At 44.4% G+C, this 23,665-nt stretch overlaps 1 protein-coding gene across 4 annotated transcripts; it reads right to left on the bottom strand.

Annotated features, from left to right (window-relative positions):
* Positions 1 to 338: 338 nt before the first annotated feature.
* Positions 339 to 23,653, bottom strand: FAM186B (family with sequence similarity 186 member B). Of its 4 annotated transcripts, XM_032492769.1 has the most exons (9): positions 23,507 to 23,645; positions 15,652 to 15,819; positions 14,611 to 14,836; positions 10,534 to 10,716; positions 6,931 to 8,593; positions 6,217 to 6,409; positions 4,258 to 4,436; positions 3,384 to 3,569; positions 339 to 688 (listed from the first exon to the last, which is right to left on the bottom strand). In XM_032492769.1, exons 2-9 carry the CDS (start codon positions 15,745 to 15,747, stop codon positions 547 to 549), a joined length of 2,868 nt encoding a protein of 955 aa, XP_032348660.1. In that variant the 5' UTR covers positions 15,748 to 15,819; positions 23,507 to 23,645; the 3' UTR covers positions 339 to 546. The 4 variants fall into 4 exon arrangements, with proteins under 4 accessions (XP_032348660.1, XP_032348663.1, XP_032348662.1 ...); XM_032492771.1 differs by lacking the exon at positions 15,652 to 15,819 and having other exon boundaries at positions 340 to 688; positions 23,528 to 23,653; XM_032492770.1 differs by lacking the exon at positions 15,652 to 15,819 and having other exon boundaries at positions 340 to 688; positions 23,507 to 23,623.
* Positions 23,654 to 23,665: the final 12 nt, after the last annotated feature.

A 23,665-nucleotide genomic window follows, 5' to 3' on the forward strand; every position in this document is an offset into this window, starting at 1 on the left:
TTTCTTCCATCTTTGTCCCCAATCCTCAGAGGCCCACTTGCCTTTGCCCCCGACCCAGTCTCACTTGGCTCTGACCTGTACTCAGTATCTCCTTTTGTTCGTATCTTCTAAGCTTTCATGCTAATCATCAGTATATCCGCTACTTACTCGTCTTTGTCTCTGATTAATTGAAGGGTTACTGATCCCCACTGTGCACCAGGCACTAATCATGGCCTTTGTGGCTGGTTAGCTCCCAGAAGGCAGAGACCACACTTGGGGAATCTTCTGTGACTGGTGTCCAAGTCAGTGGCCAGGTGGTCATGGACCTGGTTCCAAAAACGAGTTGGGAAAGTATGGAAATGAAACAGGAAATTAAAAAAATAAACACACCTCTATTTTATTAAAAAGGTACAGTTTGGGGACTGAAGGAGGGAAACAGTGTTTCTCAAAGTTCTAGGACTACTTAGCAGTACCCAGAATGTTTGTTTAAAAACACCAGCAGGGAACCTACATTTGGAACAAGTTTCCATGTGATTTTTAGTCACCCTGGAGTTTGAGAATCACTGGCTAAGGCATGGCATGGGGACTGGGATTGTCTCGATCCTTCTGGCTCTTTGTTTCAGGGAAGGATTCATTAGACTTTTTACGAATAAGCTCAGCTGACTCGTCTGGGAGTTCCTGGTGTTCCTTTCTTTGGGTCACTGAAGCACTGAAAGAGTTAATACAGTTACGGGTTGGGGAGCAGCTAAGATAAGGTCCCAAGATGTGAGTGCCCACAGCCCACCTGAGAGCTTCCCTGGTTGTCTCTGGGAGACCAGTCCAGGCCTGGGCCCAGACTGACCCAGAAGTGGAACTGCTTAACATACATTTCTGCCACATCCCAGAGCTCTGCTACTTTTCCTGTGAATTTTCCTCTGGTTTCACATCACAGAAGACTCTCTCTTCCTCCCTTCACTCTCCCCTGCTCCCTCCTACCCATCCATGTTTCTTCCTCTCCACCCTCATCTTGTTTCCTTCCCAGAAACCAAGTTATAAGCCCTCCCGTCTGTCTGCACCATGTTGGAAGTCTGTGTATGTCTGTGTGTCGGTGCTCACTGCATCTTGGCATGTGCATGGGAACCATTGTGGACTTTGTGCAAAAATGGGCTGAGCAAGGGAGGGCCAGGGCAGCTAGAGTCGAGGTAGAGAGTCTTCTCCAACTGCAGATAGTGTTTGGTGCATAGAGGCACACAGCTATCTTAACCTGGCAGACAAAAGAGCCCAGGGGAGACACTTGTAAGACAAAGCAGAAAAAGATCTTGGAGAAGGGGATCTGCTCATTTTTGAGGGACACAGTCCCAAACTACAGAGGAAAGATGACTAGCCCCTCCCCACATGCTGAGAGGACACCCAGCGGGCCTTTGATGAGACAGGCCGTCAATGGCAGGCAGACCAGAAGAATGGGGCAGTCGGCGTGAGGCTGGTCCTAGTTATGAAACTAGACAGTGCTGTGAACTGGACAGCACAGCTGGGGAATTGGGGAGGTCGTGAGGATCACAAAGAGGTAAGTGACCTGGGCTCACAGAACAGGTGGACGTGTGGATTGGAGGTGGGCCGGGGCAGGCGGCCAAAGAGAAGGTGCACTTTTCGGAGTGGAAGCAGTGTGTCTCCAGAGTGGCACACACACGGAGTATTCACAAGGAAAGCAGCACGACCACCACCCCTGGAGCAGCAGCAGAGAACTTTCATTAAGGAGCAGCAGATTCTCACGCCACAGCCATGAGATCCCAAGGCTGTGCAGGGAGCCCCCACACTGAAACGCCGAGGACCAGCCCGACACACACGTAGTTGGTGCCAACCTGGCATGTGGATAAGGAAGACAGAAGCAGCAGGGCTTGGCCTCTACACCTGGTAGTGCGATAAACTGAACAAACCTGTATAGAGTTAGAGAAAGGGGAAGAAAATTGTATTCACCTAAATTCCCCTGGAAAGAGGAAGCTGTCTTTGCTGGGAACAATATTTTGATTTAGTGCTTAAGTCTGAAGCTGAGATCCCAGTGGAGGCCGGGGTGTGGGTAGAACAGCTCTGCATGAGACAGGAAGGAGTTTTTGAATTTTGCATGTTATACCAAAGACAGAGTGTAAGAAAGAGGCTGCCAGTTTGATGCTGTTCACTGTGAATCCCTTTCCCCATCACCTCCCCTAAATTTTCAGAAAGTTACTAACATCACGAAATGTTGGGGTCAAGTGGAGCGTGCACACTAGACATGTAGGTGCATGTATTAATGTGAGAGGGAAGAACCAAGGGGTTGGGGCCTTGGATTCAAATAGATGCTTAGCAGAGCCCAGGCACTGGCAGGGATGCAGAGGGAGAGGAGCTCGGAGAGGAGAGATACCAACATGGGGGTGAGAGAGTAGGGAGCAAGTTTAGCCGAATCTCAGCAGGGCAGGGCCCCAGTTGAGTTCTGCTACATTGTTGTTTTGGTTATTCTCAATTGTGTTTTCTATATCCAAATCAACTACCACCACGACCACCACCACCACCACCACACACACACAGCCCTTGGGAACGCTCCAGGAACTGAAAACCAGGTATCTATGTACTTGGTGAGCCATGATGTTGAAGTCCAGCTGGGACTCTCAGGCCCACTTCAGAGCAGAAGCATAGACAAGAAGCAGCCTTCTCTGATGCTGCCATGCCCCGCTGTCTTCCCTAAGTCCATCTAGAGGATGGGGCTGGCACCAGCATCTCACAGCCTTGGTTCCAGTTAGGTCTATACTGGCAGGCATCAGTGCCCTCTCTCTACCAAAGATCTTTAATTGTGGCAGGGCCAGGGCCATGAAGGGTGGCTGGGATTAGTAATCTAGAAAGACTCCTTGGAAGAGACTTGCGTCTTCAATACTGACATCTTTAAGCCAAGAGAGGCAGAGTTGAACCTTCCCAACCAGAAAAGCCCCTTGTTGGCCCACTGAGTCCTGCCTCTGTCCCCTCAGCTGCTCTTCCCAGGGGCAGTTCTTGAAGGCAGTAAGGCAATGCCAATGCCAAAGACAGGCCTAGGTTTATCCGAAACTCTTGGTCTCTCTCAACTCTTCACTCCTGCATCCAGCTCACCTTGACAACAATCCCCAGACCTAGGGCAGATATGCCTCTCGAGCAATTCCTGTGCAGCCCAGAAAGCAAATGGGAAGGAAAGACTACTGTTGTGATCTGAGATGCCACGTGCAGTCAGTCCTTTGAGAGAACTAGAATGGTGTTGGCATGGGGATCCAAGCTCATGGCCAGTGAGGCAGGTAAGCATCTCTGTCTGATGTGGTACAGTAATGAGGTCATTATTAATGTGTGGAAAGAGACCTGTTGGGCAGCTGGACACAGATAGTGTGTACCCTGGCTCCTGCCCTTGCTGGGCAGGTCTCCTTGCACCTTACTAGGCCTGGAGGGACATCAAGCTTCTGTGGTAAGAGGAATGCACATCCAATGCCAACAGCCGCGGAGTATCTGGGTACCCCCCTAGCTGATCCCAGGACAGGCTGGCAGGGGTCTTCTTTTCTACTGGGTGACTGGAGGAGGCTACATCAACCTTCCAGATGGCTTCCATATGGTTTCCCTGTTGGCTGGGGTGTGAGGGTTGAAAGTGTAAAAAAGAGATGAAGAGTTAGACAAACAGAAAGGGAGAGACTGAGAAACAACAAGCTCTCCACAGTTTTCTTCCCTTCTCAAATAGGTGTCACACCCTCCTTGCCACGTCTCTTCCCCTTAACTCCACATCTCACCTCGCTGGGTCTCCTCTAGCTGAGGCACTACTGGAAGAGGCTGCGGGGGTAGCCCACGTGCCCTGGGGCAGAAGCCCTGAACTGGCTACACTAGTGAGGCTGTGAAGGTGGCCCTTCTTGGCTGCCCAGAGGCTCACAGTGTCTCTCTTTGAGCCTGGGGGGGTCACATGGTGGGAAGCATCAGGTTTGTTTATAGGGATGGACCAATGGCAGGTGGTGGATCAATGCTCAGCATAGAAATGGTTGTAAGTTCTCAGCTGTGGGTCCTCAGGGTCTTTCAGTTGCATAGTTTGAAACCTACTTGGTCAGGTTGGCCCCTGAAGCCCACACACCACATGCATACATACCTCCATTTGGGCCAATGGCCAGAGCTTGGCCTGGCAGCTGAGAAGACAGGCTCTTTGCAATTCATGGGGTGAGCTTTGCCTGTCTGTGCCTTCCCAGAGCTGCCAGCCCTCCAGTCTGGCCACCCTTCCTCCCTGCCTTCCCACCCATCCAGTCGGCTGCCCCCTGGCTTCTGTGCACCTACCGGGCCACCCGCAGGGGCACAAGTTGCTGGCCCCCAGACATAAAGAGCTCCAGGGGCTGCTTGCAGGAGGAGCTGCTGGAGTGGGTGTGCTGGAGTAAGGATGGAGGCGGCTTGCTTTTTCTTGACTTTGGGGAAGTGACCACAGGGGTGTGCAGGTTAACGTTCCACTCCAGCTGGAGCTAAGAGGAACCGGCAGAGAGGCATCAGGGGGACAGGAAGATATTCCCTCTCTAGGGCGGGAGGAGGCATTGCTTGACTCAGGGCTGAGCAGAAAGGGTAGGGTCCAGGGAATCCCTCCCATTAGAGACCCCTGGAACCCCAGGGTGTTGCATTTCCTAGAAATTCCTTGAATTATTATTTGCTGGGTTAGTTCCTGCTTTCTCCTTTGTTGTGAAGAATCTGGACAACAGGCAAAAAAGCAAGGAAAAAACTAAAGGAAGCCAGGGTAGCTGGAACTGTGAGAGCACTCACAGAGTTCATGACATGGGGCCAGGTTGTGCCCAGAATGTTCTCAGTATCTTGTCATCCAGGCCCTGCTCTGGACAAAGAGCTGAGGAAACCCTCACAGCCACCTAAAGAATTATATGGTCCCTTTCCTTGTCAACCTCAGAACCAACTTAACAAATCAAGACCTCTACAGGAGATGATCAGGACTAGTCTAGTATAAGGCAATAGGAAACTGAGTTGGGAGATACCTCCATGGCCAAGGCTCTTCCACCTGCCTGATGCTGGCACTTATACCCCTCAGGACACTGCTTCCCCCAGACTTAGGCCATTACCACTCAGGACTTGAGGAGCTACCTCCTGGCCCAACCCTATGGGAGATCTCAGGAGTTCTGAGTCACTGCTGTGGGATTCTCCAATTCCTCCAAGCAGCCGGTTAGCCCCCTATGGACTCTTTAAGGCACTCGCTGCTTCTCTGACCCTGGTAGCAGGGGAGAGTGGAGGAAACTGAAGCCAGCCCTTCAAGAATAAAAATAGATCAAACTCAGTGGATTGGAACTCAGAATGACTGGACTCTCAGCAGCAACACCAAAACCTAGAAGGCAATGAGCACTGCCTGCAGAATTGTGAGGGAAAATGAACTCTAACCTAGACTTCCATATCCAGGCAAACTGCCAACTAAGGGTTACAGGTACATGAGGTCCTGGGTTCAATCCCCAGTACCTCCATAAAAATAAATAAATAAATAAATAAATAAATAAATAAATAAACAAACAAACAAACAAACAAACAAACAAACCTAATCACCTCCCCCTCAAAATAAAATTAATTTAAAAAAGTTGAAAGACTATGAAAACGAGTATATGTATATTCATGTATGACTGAAGCAACGTGCTATAGAAATTTACACAACATTGTAAACTGACTATACTTCAAAAAAAAAAAAGCTGACGGTAAATACTAGGTAAAGGTATTTCCAGACAATTAGGGTCTCAGTGATTTTACCTGCCACAAACCCTCTGTCAGGAAGTGACTAGAGGAGGTACTGCACTAAAACAAGGGAGACCTGGCATCTAGAAAACAGAGGAGTCGTCCCCAGAGAGAAGCAAGTCCCCAGCCTTTAGGAGGGTGAAGAGGACAGCTGTGACCAAGCCTGGAGAGCAACCAGGCTGGACAGGAGCAGGGAGACCCACAGGGAGGGAGAACCTGAGCACAGAGTCAGTACTGCAGGCTCCCGCTACCTCCCCTTCCAGAAGAGCCTTTCTTCTCCAGCTCTTTTTGAGGATCCCTCCCTGCCATGCTCTCCCCATATATGGAGACTGGAAAACTGCCCTTCCTTACACTCAGGCCTCCTCCTGGCCTTCACTTCTTCCCGATTCAGAGACTTTAATCTGCTCTCTTATTTCCCATCTGCTCCCCCTGCCCCCAGACACACCCCACATCCCCATGGCTCATTTCCTGGCCCCATCCCTGCTGGCTGAACTGAGCCCTGAGGGTGCTGGACAGGAGGCCCACCTTGGGGAACATGGTCACCATGCTGCTCAGGCACTCTTGGCACTTCTCCCCCAGGTCCTTCTGCTTGTCCGTCCAGGCCTGCAGCTGGAGGTTCTGCAGGTGGTTGATGTTCTCCAGGAAGATGTAGAGGTTCTGGGCCCTCCAGGCAAACTCAGTTTTTTGCACAACTTGTATACGGTTGATCATTTCTTGTCTGGGAGGAGAGGGAAGTGATTCAGTGGGTGAAGGGGCCTCTTCCTGCCCCTAACTCTGTTAACCAGGATGACACTTTGTTTGTAATCCCTGAGAGCAAGAAGAGAAACGGTGGTTGGTGAGAGCTGGGAAAAACAGGGAACAGAGAAGCAGGAGGTGGTGTCAGGAGAGGAGCCTCGGGCTGGGCTGGAAACAGGAAGAGAAAGCAAGGCAGGTGGAGGGGAGCATGTTAGGGGGCTTCTGGACAGGACAGTAGGAAGAGAGGAAGAAACAAGGAAGCAGGCTTAGAGGAAAAGGCCACTAGAGGGAGAGCAGCGTGTGAGGGCCTGACCTTCCACATCTGCATGCTGCCCAGGGCCTTGAGGTCAGGCATCCTTTGCCAGGCTCCTCCCTCAGAGGGACCCTGTCCATGCCTGGAGTGATTCTCCCTGATCCCCCTGCCCTGTGCTTTTCTTTTCTTGTTGGGTTTTGGCTCTGCCCACACATCACAGTGGGTGTGGGTGGGTGCCAGGGAGGACCTACCGGAGGCCCTGGAAGCGTCTGTAGAGGATGTACTTATGGCACAGGCACTGCAGCCAGAGCGCGTTCAGCTCCATGGTGGTGGTGGTGAGCTCCAGCGCCTTGCTGCGCAGGTAGTCGGGCAGCCCCAGCTGACCCTCCTCACTCAGGAGCTGCAGGTTCCTCCTCTGGGCCTCCACGTCCATGTGGTAGACCTTCCTCTTAGGAGTTACCAGGGATATATGCAAAGGGAGCTGGGTCACCTTCCGGAGGGATGTCCCTGCAACAGGAAAGGAGGCTGATTTCTTGGGCTTCGTGGGAACCTGGTAGGTCCATGGTTTCTGGGTAAACTCAGTTGAACTCATGGTCTTCTGGTTTCTGGGCACAGGCTGCTGGGTCTTAGTGGACCTGGACAAGTGTGGCCTCCTGTCTTGTTGAGCAGATTGGGCCCGGCTTGGGGGAGGTGCCGGCAATGCCTCCTCCAAGGCCCTCCATCGACTGGTGGGCATGAAGATCATTCTCTCCGCTTCCTCCCTTGGCTGTCCTGGCTCCCTCCATGGGCCCCCTTGCTCCTGGTCCAATTTCTGCTGCTGCTTCCTTGCCACCTCTTCCACCTCCCACTGCCGCAGCTTCTCCTGGTGCTCCTGCTCCAGCAGGGCCCACATCTTCTGCCGCTGCAGCCACATCTCCTCCTCCTCCAGCCACTGCTGCCTCCGGCGCTCCCAGCTGAGTTCCTCTTCCTGGTGCTCTGCCTTGCTCTCCACAGCCACATTCCTAGAGCCCTCTAGGGACAGCTGCTTCTGCAAATGGGACTTAATTTGGAGTCCTTCCTTCTCCTGGACTGCTTCCTGGAAGAAATCCTTCTGGTCTTTGACTTTGTGGCCTGGACTTTCTGCCTCTGGTCTTTCCAATTTCTTAGGAAACTTGTGATCCACAGAGGATGGTAACACAGGCTGAAGACATTCAGTGTCCCTGCTGCTGTACACATCTGCGATCCTTGAATGCACGGTCATGGTGGAAAGTGGCTGATACATGGAAGGCTTGGTGCCACTCTCCCAGGCCACGGCCATGGGACTTGGGGAAAGTGGTGAAAGTTGCTCCCCTTTTTTGGGTTCCTGTTGGCTTTCCTCCATGACTGCTTCTTTCTTTGGGAGGGTGTCTTTCTCAGTGGGGGCTGTGGAGTCAACCAAGACCTTGGCCGAGACTTCTGCTTGACCTCTGTTAGACTGAGCCTTCTTCAGCTGGAACTCTAAGGCATGCTTTATCAGGAGAAGGTCATGGTATTTTCCCCCTAGAACTTCTACCTGCTTTAGTAGAGCATCTCTTTTACTCTCAAGGACCTGGAGGGAATTCTGGAAGTACAGCCTCTGGCTGCTGAGTTCTTTGGTCATCTCTATTTTTAGGTACCTGTATTTGGTCTCCAGGCTCCTGTTCTCCTTGTACTGGAGGATCAAGGCCTTGTTGAGGTTCTCCACCACAGTTGACATGTACCTAATGGCCCTAACCTCCCCCTGGTTGAACATGGTGGAGTCCAGGAGCTCCTGCAGCATGGACTTCACCTCGGAGACCATGGTGCAAGTGATGTGCCTGTCCTGGAGCATCTGCTCTGGGCTCAGGGGCTGAGCGCAGGATATTGCTTTTTGCTGGCTTTGTTCCTGCCAGCCCTGCCAGAAGGTGTGTTTGGCCACTAGGAGAGGTGGAGAGAACAAAGGCAATAAGCTCCTATGGATCCAAGGATTATACTGATTCTCCAGACCCTGCTAGACCAAATTCCCATCCAACCCTCTTAGACTTTGGCAATAATTGGAGCTGGGCCATCGTATGAGGCCAGGAGAGATACTGTCAGGAGAGATGTCTGCTGGGCTCAGAGCTTGCCCAGAGCTTATGCACCAGGGTCTGTCAGCTCTGTAGCATCTGCAGGGCCCAGAGGGGTCTGGACCTATTTGATCCAGTTCAACTCAATTCAGCACATTCCTGATCCTCCATATCTCCTTGAAGTAGAGTTATTTTTCTAATCGTGCTACTTTCCAGCCTCGGTATCTGTGTTTGGCTACCTATTGTCAACCTATACAAATTCTGGAAGCCCACCTGGCACCTGGACTCCAGATCACCTGGGAAATTTTAATCCTTTTTCTGTTACTACTGGACTATATTTGTAGAGAATTTATCACATGGTCCTGTTAACTGTTCACATTAAAAAAAAAAAAGCCTAGTGTCTTTTTCCATTTTGAGGGTCATGAACTCGTTTAATACTTTGAAGAAAGCAGGAAAACATACAAAAACACAGACTGTGCACTTTGTGGTCAAACCTATCCATAGACTTCAGCTCTTTGGGGATGGTTGATGGTCACAGTTGAATCTACCATGTGCAGAGCTGCTGGAGTGATTATCTTGGAGCATCCATTCATTTACCTATTCAATGAACATCACTGGCAGAAAAAACACTGTCTAACTTTAGATGAGGGACTAAAGGAAATATGGAAATTAAATGACATTGAAGTCAAGCTAGCATCTAGCTAAATAGTGTCAGAAAGGCCATACAGCCTAGTGGTTCAGAGCTTGGATTCTGGAATCAGATAACTTGAATCCCGTACTTCCCACTTGCTTTAGGCAAGTTTTCTAACTTCTGTGTCTCCAGTCCTGAAAAATGGGGATAATCATACCATCTACTTCATAGGACTTAAGTAGATTATGCATGTTTAGTACCAAGCACAGAACAAGGTGTACCTTGAAAGAGCTCCATAATTAATCCCTTAAAAAAAAAAAAAAAAGACACAGCCTTTGCCCTCTAGGAGTTTATAATCTAGCAAGGAAATAAGTCGAGGATACAAATACAATAGGATTATTGTGAGGACTGTAAGAGAGACTGTCTCCTTCTCCTCCATTTTTCCCTGCTCCCCCACCTACCCCATGCCCCCGCTAACTATTGACCTTGCTTGACTGGAAGGAACCTGGCCACGACAATCAGTGGGAAAACACTAATGTCAGCTATTGTCCATTAAACCCCGAGCACGTTCTAAGCAAAGTGCCAGATGCCTCGCACTGACTGAAACCCTGTAAGTGGGCGGTGTTCTCCTCACTTTGCATATGAGGAAAGTGAGGTTCAGAAAGATGAAGTAATTTGTCCAAAGTCACACTGTCAGGAATTGAGATTCAAATTTGAGTTTGTTTGGCTCTGAAGCCCATATCCTTGAGTAAGATTAGGAGGCCAGAAAACCTATGTGTGGGGTCTGGTTTTGCCACAGGCTCTCCTTGTGGTCCCTCCTCTTCTCTGAGCTTCAGTGTTCTCATCCACAGAATGTGGGAGTTAGATAATCTCAGGTCCCTTTAGTGCTGATAGGAGCAATATTTCAAGGTTGAGCTACGAGGCAGCAGCTCCAGGGAGCACCAACAGGAACCTGTTTCCACATCATACCTTCCTTCAGCCTGAGGGACAGCCCATAACTGCTCAGTGCTCAGCTTGGGTTCACCACCCCAATCCTCTTACCACTGCCCATCCATCTCAGCATTTTTTTTTTTTTTTATGGAGGAGAATTGGAAGACTCCCATAGACCCTGCTGTGTGACTTCTTCCCTGAGATGGCATCCACCCCACTCAGCTTCTCTCCCAGATGCTCCTGGAACCTACTTTGTGCCCCTTTCTTCTGTCCTTCAATGAGAGTGGAGCAAAGGGAAATGAGAGACTCGATGCCTCCTTTGGTGGCAATGAGGGAGAGAGGTAACACCTTCTCCATCACCTCGATCCATTCATCCAGGGCTTCTTCTTCCTCCTCACTCTTCCTGTTCCTGATCTCATAGGTCAGACTGTCACCTGGAGAGACAGTGGGAGGTGCAGGCTGAGAACAAGCAGTCCTCTAGGGAGACCCAAACAGCCCTACAGCACAGGGGCTACACCAGCAGGCTTTGAGGTTGGATTGGTTTCACCTCTCATTAGCTGTGTGATTTGGGCAAGTCACTTATTCCCCTAATCCTTAGTATCCTTGCCAATAAAAGGGCTGGGTAAGGATTAAATGAGATAATGCAAGGGAAACGATTAACATGAGACCTGCCATATAGAAAATGTACAACAGACATTAGACAGTATTGTTGTACTACAAGGCCAGGGATGTACCTGCCTTGTTATTGCTCTACCCTCATTGCCTAGTCCAATATCTGGACAATTACATGAATTACTCAGAGTTAACAGCCCTGCTTAATTCTTGGGGGCAGCTGAAGGACCGCTAAACTGAGAGGTCCTCCAGGGCAGGGCAGTGTGAGGCGAGGAGGGCACATCCCTATACCATCTTCTTCCAACACTGCATCAGTCACCACACCTCACAGCAGACTGAGGCCTCCTGATGGGATAACTCTGATCTTAATCTGGGCAGCACCTGGCTCCAGGCCTGCATGCAGCTGGTCCACACCCAAATGGCTATACCAGTTGCTTACAGCTGGCATCAGTGGTGTTTGACCTAGTACCCACCTTTGGCTTCCTCTATAAAATAGCTAGTGTGCTCCACCAAAAAACTATTAGAACTAATAAGTAAATTCAGTAAAGTTGCAGGATACAAAATCAACATACAAAAGTCAGTTGCATTTCTACACACTAACAATTAACTATCTGAAAAAGAAGTAAAGAAAGCAATCCCATTTACAATAGCATCAAAAACAATAAAATTCTTAGGAAGAAATTTAGCCAGAGAGGTGAAGGAATTCTAGTGAAAACTATAAGACATTAATGAAAGAAACTGAAGAAGACACAAATAAATGGAAAGATACCCCATGTTCATGGATGGGAAAAATTAATATTATAAAAATGTCCATACTACCCAAACCCATCTATAGATTCAGTGTGATCCCCATCAAAATCCCAATGGCATTTTTCACAGAACTAGGGAAAACAATCCTAAAATTCATGTAGAACCATAGAAGACCCTAAATAGCCAAAGCATTCTTGAGAAAGAAAAACAAAGCTGGAGGCGTCACACAAGCTGGTTCCAAATTATATTACAAAGCTACAGTAAACAAAACAGTATGGTACTGGCATAAAAACAGACATATAGACAAATGGAACAGAATCAAGAGCCCAGAAATAAACCCATGCATATGCAGCCAGCTAATATTTGATAAGGGAGCCAGGAACACTCAGTGAGGAAAGGACAGTATCTTCAGTAAGTGGTGTTGGTAAACCTGTATATTCACATGCAAAAAAATGAAATTGGACCCCCTACCTTATACCACTCTCAAAAAGTACCTTCAAATGATTAAAGACTGAAATACAAGCCCCCAAACCATAAAGCTTTTAGAAGAAAACACCAGGCAAAAGCTTCTTGATATTGGTCTTGGCAATGATTTTTTCTTGGATAGGACACCAAAAGCAAAGGCAATAAAAGCAAAAATAAATAAGTGGAACTACATTAAACTAAAAAGTTTCTGCACAGCAGAAGAAATGATCAACAAAATGAAAAGGTCCAACCTACAGAATGGGAGAAAATATTTGCAAATCATTTATCTAACAAGGGGTTAATATCCGAAATACAAAAGGAACTCATACAACTCAATAGCAAAGAAAATAATAATAATCCAATTTTAAAATGGGTGAAGGATCTGAATCAACATTTTTCTAAAGAAGACACAGAAATGGCCAACAAGGATGTTGATAAGGTGTTCAACATCACTAATCATCAGGGAAATGCAAATCAAAGCTGCGATGAAATATTACCTCATACCTGTTAGGATGGCTATTATGAAAAGGACAAGAGATAACAAGTGTTGGTGAGGACATGGAGAAAGGGGGATCCTTATATATTGTTGGTGGGAATGTAAATTGGTATAACCATCTTGGAAAACAATGGAGGTTCTTCAAAAAATTAAAAATAGAATTACCATATAATCCTGCAATCCCACTGTTGGGTGTATATCCACAGGCAACAAAATCACTATCTCCAAGAAATATCTGCGTGTCCATGATCACTAAAGCATTATTCACAAGAGTCAAGACATGGAAACAACCTGTCAGTCAATGGATGAATGGATAAAGAAAATGTGGTACATATAATGAAATATAGATAGTTTCCAACTTACGATGGTTCAACTTAGGATTTTTTGACTTTACAATGGTGTAAAAGTGACGTACACTCCTTAGAAATCACATTTTGAATTCTGAATTTGAATATGGGGCATGATATTCTCTCATGAGGCTGGGCAGTGGCAGCAAGTGCAGCTCCCAGTCAGCCACACAGTCACAGGGGTAAGCCAATACACTGACTACCATCTGTACACACACAGCCATTCTGTTTTTCACTTTCAGTACAGTCTTCAATAAATTACAGGAGATATTCAACACTTTATTCTAAAATAAGTGTTGTATTAGATGATTTTGCCCCACTGTAGGCTAATGTAAGTGTTCTGAACACATTTAAGGTAGGCTAGGCTAAGCTGTGATGTTTGGTAGACTAGTTGTATTATTAAATATACTTTTCAACTTAATATTTTCAACTTACGATGTGTTCACCAGGACGTAACTTCATCATAAGCCAAGGAAGATCTGTATTATTCAGTAATAACAGAGAAGGAAATCCTGCCATTTGCAACAACATGGATGGACCTTGAGGGTACTATACTAAGTGAAATAAGTCAGACAGAGAAAGACAAATACTGTACTATCTCACTTATATGTGGAATCTAAAAAAAGTTGAACTCATAGAAAAAGAGAGTAAGTTGGTGGTTATCAGAGGCTGGGAGGTGGGGGAAATGAGGAGGTGCTGGTCAAAGGGTAAAAACTTTCAATTATAAGATGAGTAAGTTCTGGGGATCTAATGTATAGTATGGTGACTATAGTTAACAATACGGAATGGTATACAGGCATACCTTTTTATTGTGCTTTGTTTTATTGCTCTTTGTAGATACTGCATTTTTCATAATTTGAGGGTTTGTGAAAACCCTGCATTGTGAGATGACGGTTAGCATCTTTTAGCAATATATAAAATTAAGGCATGCACATTGTTTTCTTAAACATAATGCTATTGTACACTCAATAGACTACAGTATAGTGTAAACATAACTTTTACATGCACTGGGAAACAAAACAATTCGTATGACTCACTTTATTGTGATACTCACTAAATTGTGGTTGTCTGGAACCAAACCTGCAATATCTCCAAGGTATGCCTGTATTTGAAATTTGCTAAGAGAGTAGATCTTCAGTGTTCTCACCACACACAAAAAAATGGTAACTAAGTGAGGTGGTAAGATGTGTTAACTAAACTTACTATGATAATCTTTTTTGCAATATATGCATATCAAATCATCACACTGTATACTTCAAATTTACACAGTATTGTTTGTCAATTATATCTCAATAAAGCTGGAAAAATAAAATAAAATAGCTAATGTGAGTCTGCATTTAGTTTCTATCTTGCTAAAAAATGAGATGTAACAGTGAACTCATGACCTAGGCCTCATCCCATAAGCACCTAATGTCACAGTCTATTATGTTTTGGACAATTTGCCCCTCTGGGGAGGAGAGGTGATGTGCTATGACAAGAGTGTTTCCCTGGAGAGGCACTGCGATATGTCTTTTGCTTCCTCTGCACCGACCACCCTGCATTCCCCTCCCAACGAATGCTGACCTAGGGTGGGGAAAGGGGGAGGCTGAATGAACTGGGACCAGGGTCTTGCAGAGGAGACACCTACCCTCAGGACTGCACCCAATCTGCAAACTCACCCCAGTCACCCAGCCAGTGGAGAATTTCATACAAGTGCTTCTCTTTAGTCTCAGCATCTTTGGAGAAGGAGGTAATTTTCTCCAGCAAGATGAATCTGTTCTTGCCCTTTTGCTCTGTCTGGTGAGACTTCGCCTTTTTTTTAAAATCATATCCTAACTCTTCCTGGAAGCGGCTGATGACACAGTTGACATTGTCCAAGATGTCTGAGAGCTGGGAAGAAATATCCTAAATGGGAGGCAGCAGATTGTAGTGTTTAGAGGGGTGAACTCAGGCACCAGATACCATGTCCTAAAGTGTGATCTTAGACAAGTCAGCTAACCTCTTGGGGCTTCAGGTTTCTTATTTGTAAAGTGGGGGTCATTACAATACCTATGTCACAGGGTTTTCGTAAGGATTAAACAAATTAATATTTGTAAATCACTTAGGACAGTACCTGGCACATAAAGTGTCAGCTCTTATTACTGTCATTTTGATTATTAAGACCAGGTCAGGAAGGGAGAAAAAACTAAAAATCCATAGTTCTTCAGAATTTCAGAATTTGCTGGGGACTTTAGGACATCTCTCCTCACCAGGCTCCAGAGGCATCAGATTAGAAAAATGAGGCCCTAAGAAACCTCAGGATCAGAGGCTCCCATAAAAAAAATGCACTAGAGGCTCACATGCAGAGTGATTCAAGTCTTTGCCCATTTCTCTGTGAGCCCCTAGGGGTCAGCCTGAAGAACTCTGACAGCTTTCCAAGAACAGACCTCCAATCACAAACTCTAGACCGATTCTCCTGCTCTGGCAGGACCCAACACTAAGTGGTTCAGGGTCATCCTAGGGCTTCCCTGTGGGCTGTCCCCTTCCTGGGCCCATCCCTGCCTGGGGTGGGGAGCGCAGTTTGATTTCAGCTTGCCCCTGCACTAATCTGTCTATAAACCCAGCTTGCTGAGGATCCCAGGACCCTGTCCAGAGCTGGAATCTTGCCCAAATCTGGAATCAGTCCCCAGCCTCCACATTAGACCCCAAAAGAAGGGTGACACTGTCATCTCAGGGGTTACCTCCTGAGCCCGGGTTAGTTGGGCAGCCTCAATCCTCGAGATGATGGCTTTCACTGATGCAGGGGTCACCAACTGTGGAGGTGTATCTTTCTCCATTTTGGATCACTCTGTCTGTCACAAAGATGTCCTGTGTCTCTGGTACACAGGCCTGGACACATGATTTGGCTGCTTGGGGGGTTAAGGACTCCAGGGCAGCTCCTGAGGACCCTCTTCCTAGCTACAGCTCCTGTAACTGCCAGACATCAGGTTCCAACTGACCTTCTTTTCTCCAATGACATCATCACTTGGATTGGAAGAATGACTCCCTGTCATCTATCTGCTTGATTATCTAGCTTTTTATCCATCACCCAATCTATATTAACTTGACCTGTTACTTTCTAAAAATCATTAAATGTTATGCTCCCAAACCAAACATTAGAGTCTAAAAGGAAAAAGCAATTACAAAGAGTTCTTTTCTCAAAGAGGACTTTTTTTTTTTTAACTTAACAGAGGCACTCGGGATTGAACCCAGGACCTCGTGCACGCCAAGCACATGCTGTACCACTGAGCTATACCACACTCACCAAGGAGACTTTTTTAAAAATTATAGCCAACCAATAACTAGTGGGAATATATTTCAGTTTGCACCAGGGGTAAGGACTTAGTCAACATTTTCACTGAAGGTAATTACCATTGCCGAAGGCATTTAAAAACAGATTAAAATGGACTTTGCTGTATGCCTAGGACTAGAAATCTACCTGGCACACAGTAGATATTTAATAAACATTTATTGACTCAATGAATATGTAAGTAAAAATACATATACGTGTAAATTATTCTTCCATGCTACTGAACATTTAACAGATAAGGAATTAAACATTGTACGTTCAGTTCTTAGCAGTGCTATAGCCACTTAATAACTTTTCACCTGGCACCCATTTGTCTTTTATAGACTATCATTCATTCACTTATTGAAAGTTAATTCTTTCATTGCCTCATCACTCAATGAACACTTATTGGTAACATTCTATATGCCAGACCTGGGGCTAGGTGCTGGAAATACAGAAAAGAGTGAGACCTAGTTCTCTCACACCTTGTTTATGGATATCTGTCTATCTATACATCTGACACTGGATGGTCCTTTAACCCCTTATGACTTCAGAGCATGTTGTAGTTTACAAATAACTTATTCATCCTTACAAACATGAGAGAGCCAGCTAAGGCTCAGAGGAGTTATGAGATTTATGTAAAGTTACAGAGCTGGGAAGTACACAGTCAGGACTTTAACCAGCTTTTCTGATTCCCAATCTGGGGTTCTTTCCTCTTTTACCCCTTTTCTCTCCCCACTCCCTTTTCTTTCTTTTAAGCCTAATCATACTGATAATTAGATTATATATAAATGACCTAAACAAGCCAATTAAAAGATAGAGATGATAAGATTCAAAAACCCAAGATTCAACTATGTTCTGTCTACAAGAAACACACTTTAAACAAAGACACATATAGGTTAAAAGTAAAAGGGGAGAAAGAGACAAACCATGCTAATACTAATGAAAAGAAAGCTAGAGTGGCTATATTAATTTCTGATTTTAGAACAAGAGAGATTAGCAAAAATAAAAAGGGAGGGACATTCCATAATGATAAACGTGTCAGTTAAAAAGGTGACATAATCCTACATATGTACAAACCTAATAACATAACTTTAAAATACATGAAACAAAAAACTTACAGAAGTAAAAGGAGAAATGGATAAATCCATAATTACAGCTAGAGATTTCAACACTTCTCCTTCAGGAATAGGTAGAAGAGAAAAAAATAAGTAAAGATATAGAGGTTTTGAAAAACACTATCAACAAGCTTGACTCCATCAACATTTATTGAACATCTCACCGACAAAAGCAGGACACGTTATTCCAAATGCATATGGAATAACAATCTTGGCCATAAAACAAATATCAATAAACGTAAGAGGATTGGAATCTTACAAAATATGTTCTCTGACCACAACAGAATTAAATTATAAGTCAATAATTGAGGGCTATTTGGGAAAATTCCCAAATATTTATAAATTAAACAAAACACTTCTATATAACCCATGAATCAAAGAAGAAATGACAAGGAAAATTGTGACATATTTTGAGCTGAGTGAAAATGAAAACATGACATATCAAATCTTGTGGGATGCTGCTAAAGCAGTGCTGAGACAGAAACTAGAAAAGGAAGAACAGAGAAACTCAAAGTAAGCACAAGGAAATCATACAGGTAAGAGTAAAATAAATAAAACAGAAAACAAACAAACAAAAATGGAGAAAATCAATGAAACCAAAACCTGGTTCTTTGAAAAGATTAATAAACTGATAAAGCTCTAGCCAGTTTTTACCAGGGGGAAAAAAAAGAGAAGACACAACTTTTCAACATCAGGAATAAGAAAGGGGACATCACTATAGTGGGAATAATAAGAGAGTATTATGAAAAAACTTTAAGCCAATAAAGTTGGTAAATTAGATGAAAAGGACAAATTCCTTGAAAGATATAATCTATCAAAGCTCACAAAAAACAGAAAACATGAAAAGCCCTGTATCTATTAAATAAATTGAATTTGTAATTAAAAACCTTTCCCTCAAAGAAAACTCCAGCCCCAGACAGCTTTATTGGTAAATTTTGCCAAACATTTAAGGAAAACATAACACAATTCTATATAAACCTTCCAGAAAGTTGAACCGTATGGAACACTTCTCAAATCATTTTACGTGGTTAACATTACCTTGCTACAAAAAACAGACAACATTTTACAAGACAAACACAGACACAAAATAAAATGAAATGGAAGCCCCCAGGCAGGAAAAAAGTTATTTGCGAGACATGTATTTGATAAACAACTCTCATCCAGACTCTATAAACACTATAACTCAATTACAAGAAGAAAAACAATCCAGTTTTTTAAATAAGTAGACAATCTGAATAGATGCATCATTAAAGAAGATATTCAAATGGTAAATAAGCACATGAAAAGATTCTCAACATCATTAGTCCTTAGGGAAATGCAAGTTAAAACCACATCGGGTTGCCAAGTCTGACAAAGATGAGTCAGGGGATAGAAAGTGTGACAATACCTAGTGTTGAGGAGGATGGTGGGAAAGTGAAACCCTTGTATATTACTGGTGAGAATGTAAAGTGGCACAGCCACTTCGGAAAACTGTTTGGCAGTTTTTTTAAAGTTAAATATACATGACCATACAATCCAGCAATCCCACTCCTAAGTATTTATCCAAGAGAAATGAAAACATATGTCCACACAAAGACCTATACACAAATATTCATAAGCAGCTCTATTTGTTATAGCACAAACCAAAAAACAACCTAAACATCCATGAACTGGTGAATAGATAAACGAATTATAGTACGTCCATGCAATGAAACAGACTACTTCACATTAAAAAGGAATGAACTACTGATACATGCAACTACTGATACGTGCAATACTTCTGGATAATCCCCAAAGTATTATACTAAGTGAAAGAAGCCAGAAACAAATGACCACAAACTGTATGTTTCCATTTATATGAAATTCCAGAAAGGCAAAAACTATAGTGACCGAAAACAGATCAGGAGATGCCAGGAGCCAGAAGAAAAAGAGAGAGGAGGTAATTAGGTTTTTTTTTAATGAAGGTACTAGGGATTGAATCCAGGACCTTGGGCATGCTAAGCATGCGATCTACCACAGAGCTATACCCTCTCCTGCCTTTAAAGAAAACCCAAAACATATAAATGACCTAAAGAAGCAATTAAAAGATAGAGGTTATAAGTTTCTGAGAAGGAAATGCTTCATGCCATGATTATGGTGGTGTTTACATGACTGTAGATATTTCTGAAAATTCACTCTACTGTACACTTAAAATTGGTGAATTTTACTATATGTAAACTGTACCTCAATAAAGCTGATTTTTTTTTTTAATGCAACGTTTTACTATGCCCAGGACTGTGGAGGGAATGTGGGCAGACAGTGCAAAGGGGCTGGAAGTTAGTCAGGGGTATAAGGAAATAATTCTTTTTCCTCACAGGTGGCAAGTCTTCTCTATTTTCATTCGCGTCACCCCTGGGGCTGGGACACTCCTTCCTCCAAGCCCCTCTCCCATGCAGTTCAGGCCAGTAGCAGCACTTTCACCACAAATGATCACCCAGGAGAGACACATGTATCCCTTTCTCTCTTTTTTGGTGGGGGGAGGTAATTAGGTTTACTTATTTCTTTTTAGAGGAAGTACTGGGGATTGAACCCAGGACATTGTGTGTGCTAAGCATGTACTCTACCACTTGAGCTATACACTCCGGCTAAACCTTTTTTAAAAAAAGCAACAAACCCTCTTTTCCAAGCAAGCCTTTTGTAGAACCTCACTATCTAAAATAGGTAAAAGCGACATTTTATTAGAATACATTTATAAGTTCAAATTCATGATATCTCCGTGTTATAGAATCATTCAATGCCAACAAGCCTGTTTTGAGGAACCCAAAAAATCTGATACGTAGGACATCCAAGTGTATATATTTTTAAACCACTGTTTTAAAAATAGTTAAAATATATTTAGTTTCTGGGTAAAAATGGTAGACTGAACACATGTATCTAATTTTGCTCTACTAAAAATACACTAAAACTATAGCAAAGGGATTTTTAAAAAGGCATAAATGCAAAAAGGGAAATAGGAGAGATGAGCAAAATACTTCAGGAAGCTGTTAAGCATATGGGTGAGTGGTTGCTGACAGACTAGAAAAGGATAAATCTTAAGGCAGTAGTGGGGTTACCATATGGCAAACGGAACTGGTTGTGCCAGAATGCTGACCACCCGGAGAAGGAAGAACTAAAGAGGTGAGATCAGAGCTTCCCTGCAGTGAAGCTCTTGGCCGACAAACCTCGCCTGTGTACCTGAGCCCACAGAGCACAAAGGCTTCTAACTGGCATTTTGGTAACCCATCCTTAAATGTGAGGCGATAACCAAGGATGATAAGAATTTCAGGCAAAGAATCTAACATGAAAGAGACCAAAAGCACAGGAAAGGAAATTTAGAGAGAACAGTGATTATGCAGAAAGAAGAAAACATAAAGCAGCCATTAATAACGTCAGAGATAAGCTATTGCAACTCTGGAACAAAATAAGATGCTATGAAAAGGAATATTTGGAGAACAAAAATAAAGTGAGACTAATAAAATTCCTTAAAATGTTGAAAAACTCAGTAGAAGAATGGGAAGATAAGTTAAGGAAATCTCCCTGAAGACAAAGTAAAAAGGTGAAAAGTAAGAGAGGAAAAACAAGAAATGAGTCCAGCAGATCCATCGTCTGAATTATAGGTGTTCCAAAAAAGAAGATGGAAGGGAAGAAATCACCAATGGGATGATTCAAGATTATTTCCTAGGAGTGAGGGGCACTGAGTGCACAGACCTACACATAGCCCCTTCAAGACACATCACTGCCATTTCAGAATACTGGACACAAGGAGAGGTTCAGGGAGGGGGGAAAAGTCACTTACAAAGGATAAGGAGTTAAAAGGCTTCAGATGTCTCAAGAGCAATGGTGAAAGCTAGAAGGTAATGTCACAATGCTGTCGTAGTTCCAAAGAAATTCAAGACCCAGCCAAACAACGGATCAAGTGTCAGGACAGAATAATGAAACATGCAAAGTTTCAACACAATTTACTTCCTCCTTTCTGAGGAAGCTTCTGGAAGATGCTCTCCTCCAAAAAGAGGGAATAAGTCAAGAAAGAGAAAGAAACAGAATATGGCAAATAAAAGATCCCACAAAGAAGAGAGGCAAAGAAAATGCCGGGGGGATGAGAGATGAGATGCCAGGTTGCCAGATGTGCAGCAAGAGGGGAGGATGAACTGAGACCGGAGCAGGTCAGAAGGCTTCAGCACAGATGTCTTCAAGTACGTGAAGTTGACAGAAGATTTGCTGTACCTGAATATTCCAAGAGATTTAGGCAACCGGGGGAAGATTTTGAGGCAGATTTTGTGATAAATAGATAGAAAACTAACTAACTAACTAACTAAATAAATAAATAAACCACAAGGTAATTGTTACTTCCAGGAAACATGAAAAGTGCAGGAAAGGAAGAGTAATCAAAGTTTTCCACATGGCTCAACTCTCAATAGGATATGTAGTCACAGTGTTGTAAGAACTGAAAATTGAACTAAAAGTTATCAAATTAAACTTGGCAGATAGGAGACGGGAGTGAGGTATAAGCAGTGGGGAGACAGAAAGGGAAAAGAGATAAATCTTCAAATCTGCTCCTGTTATTTGTAGGGGCTGGGGCAAGACTATAAATGGAGACTCACACACTACACACCTTAATGTTATGAATTAAGCTCACAAACTGTTCCACTAAAAAACCTGTTTAAACTTCTAACTTTATAAATATACCTTCATAAGGACCTGGTAGGCCAGGTTCTAGATTAGAATTTTTGGAATCCTCAGAGTTCTACACTAGGATATAGCAACCCCCGGCTCTTGCCTGACCCCCTTCCTTTCTGCTCTTGGCTTCTGTCCTGCATTAGAGAGCTCACACAGGGTCCTGTGGACACTCCCACTTGCGCGCACTCCTCTCGCAGCAAATAGCTGCTCCTTGGCTGTCCACACTATCAGCAAGTCTCCCTGGGGAGGAGCGATCCAAGGAAGAAACTGGTGCAGGCCCAGCAAGCAAGCTGGGCAAGGAACTCCAGGGTCCTAGGTATTCAGAATATGGCCTATAAGGGGGGAAGTGGGCTTTGGTTGGGGATATCCTCTTGGGCTCCTCGAAGGGACACAGCTGGAGGCAGACCAGAGATATGAATATTAACAGTTTAAAAGAGCTGAATATGGCCGCCTCCCAGGGGGAGAGAAGATGGAGACAACAGGGTTCTGCTGTTTTTCTTAACAAATCTTAAATAATAATTTGACATTTTAAAACAGCTGTCTATGTATCCTAAAAGAAACCTCATTAAAAAAAGAAAAGCTGGGGGGGGGGGGGGTAGGGTAGAGCACATGCTTAGAATGCACATGGTTCAATCCCCAGAATCTCCATTATAATTATTAATTAAAAATCCTAGTTACCTCCCCCTCTAAAAAAAACTGTAAAAATAAAATGTGATTGATAAAAGTTTATGGAATCTCTGAACCACTTCTGCTATGTCTAGAGGTCTTAATAATGTTTGAAAACTACAGGACTAGGGCCACGCAGGTATTATAATGAAAACCACAATGAAATTCCTACAGCGACCCCGATAATGACTCTCTCCTCCTTTCCACCCGTTTGTCACTTTTAATTTAGGGCTTCTACTTTGGGTTAGTTGTTTTCCTATCTCTTTCCTGCTAAATTCTAAGCTCCTTGCATTCGGCGACCCGCCTCAGAGTTCTTTGTATCTTCAGGACAATACCAAGCACAGAGCACAGGCTCAGCTAAGTGTTGAATAAAAGAAAGAGGAAGCACCTTTACCCAGGCTACGCAAAGGTGTTCAACTTTTCTGCCTGAAGCTCTGTAGACGTTCAGCATAGTCATTAAATAGCTTTAGGTTATAATTCCTCTACCCGAACAACATAATATTTACCGCATATGTTTATTCTTACAATAAATTAGGCCCTTCGCCTCACCGTTTCACCGCCTGGTGGGAGCCACGTCTCACAAGAAGTAACTTTGGGTCACGTGAGAAGCACGTGTACGCCGCATGAGGGCAGGGGTTTCGGGGGATCTGTCTGCTTATTTTTTTTTCAATTGCTAGTTGCCTAGTGCCTCGAACAATTCCCAGCATATTACAGGTGCTCAATAAATAGTTGTCAAATAAGTGAATTAAGTAAAATGCTAAAAATAACTACGCATCGCATAAAAAAATCCTTTGTGAAGTGCAAAGATACCCCTATATTCCGAGTGTATACTTGGGTTCAGCTCTTGGTCCTGGGAGCGAGCACGCGGGATCCTGCCGCTCCGAGCGCCCGTGTGGGGCGGACGCGCCAGCGGAGCCGCAAAGGCCGGGAAGCGGCAGGCCGAGGTCTGGAGGCCGCCGGCGGAAAGAG

The sequence above is a fragment of the Camelus ferus genome, chromosome 12, assembly GCF_009834535.1.
Source record: "Camelus ferus isolate YT-003-E chromosome 12, BCGSAC_Cfer_1.0, whole genome shotgun sequence".
NCBI lineage: Eukaryota > Metazoa > Chordata > Mammalia > Artiodactyla > Camelidae > Camelus > Camelus ferus.

What these genes read in the sequence shown, in the direction of transcription:
- FAM186B (XM_032492769.1), bottom strand. Translation starts at nt 15,747, where the DNA reads ATGGAGAAAGATACACCTCCACAGTTGGTGACCCCTGCATCAGTGAAA. An exon ending in CCACTGGCTGGGTGACTGGG is followed by an intron (nt 10,717 to 14,610) that starts GTGAGTTTGCAG and finishes CTGTCTCTCCAG; the next exon opens with GTGACAGTCTGACCTATGAG. An exon ending in TTGATGTCCCTCCAGGCCTA is followed by an intron (nt 689 to 3,383) that starts GTAAGGTGCAAG and finishes TAACTCTTTCAG; the next exon opens with TGCTTCAGTGACCCAAAGAA.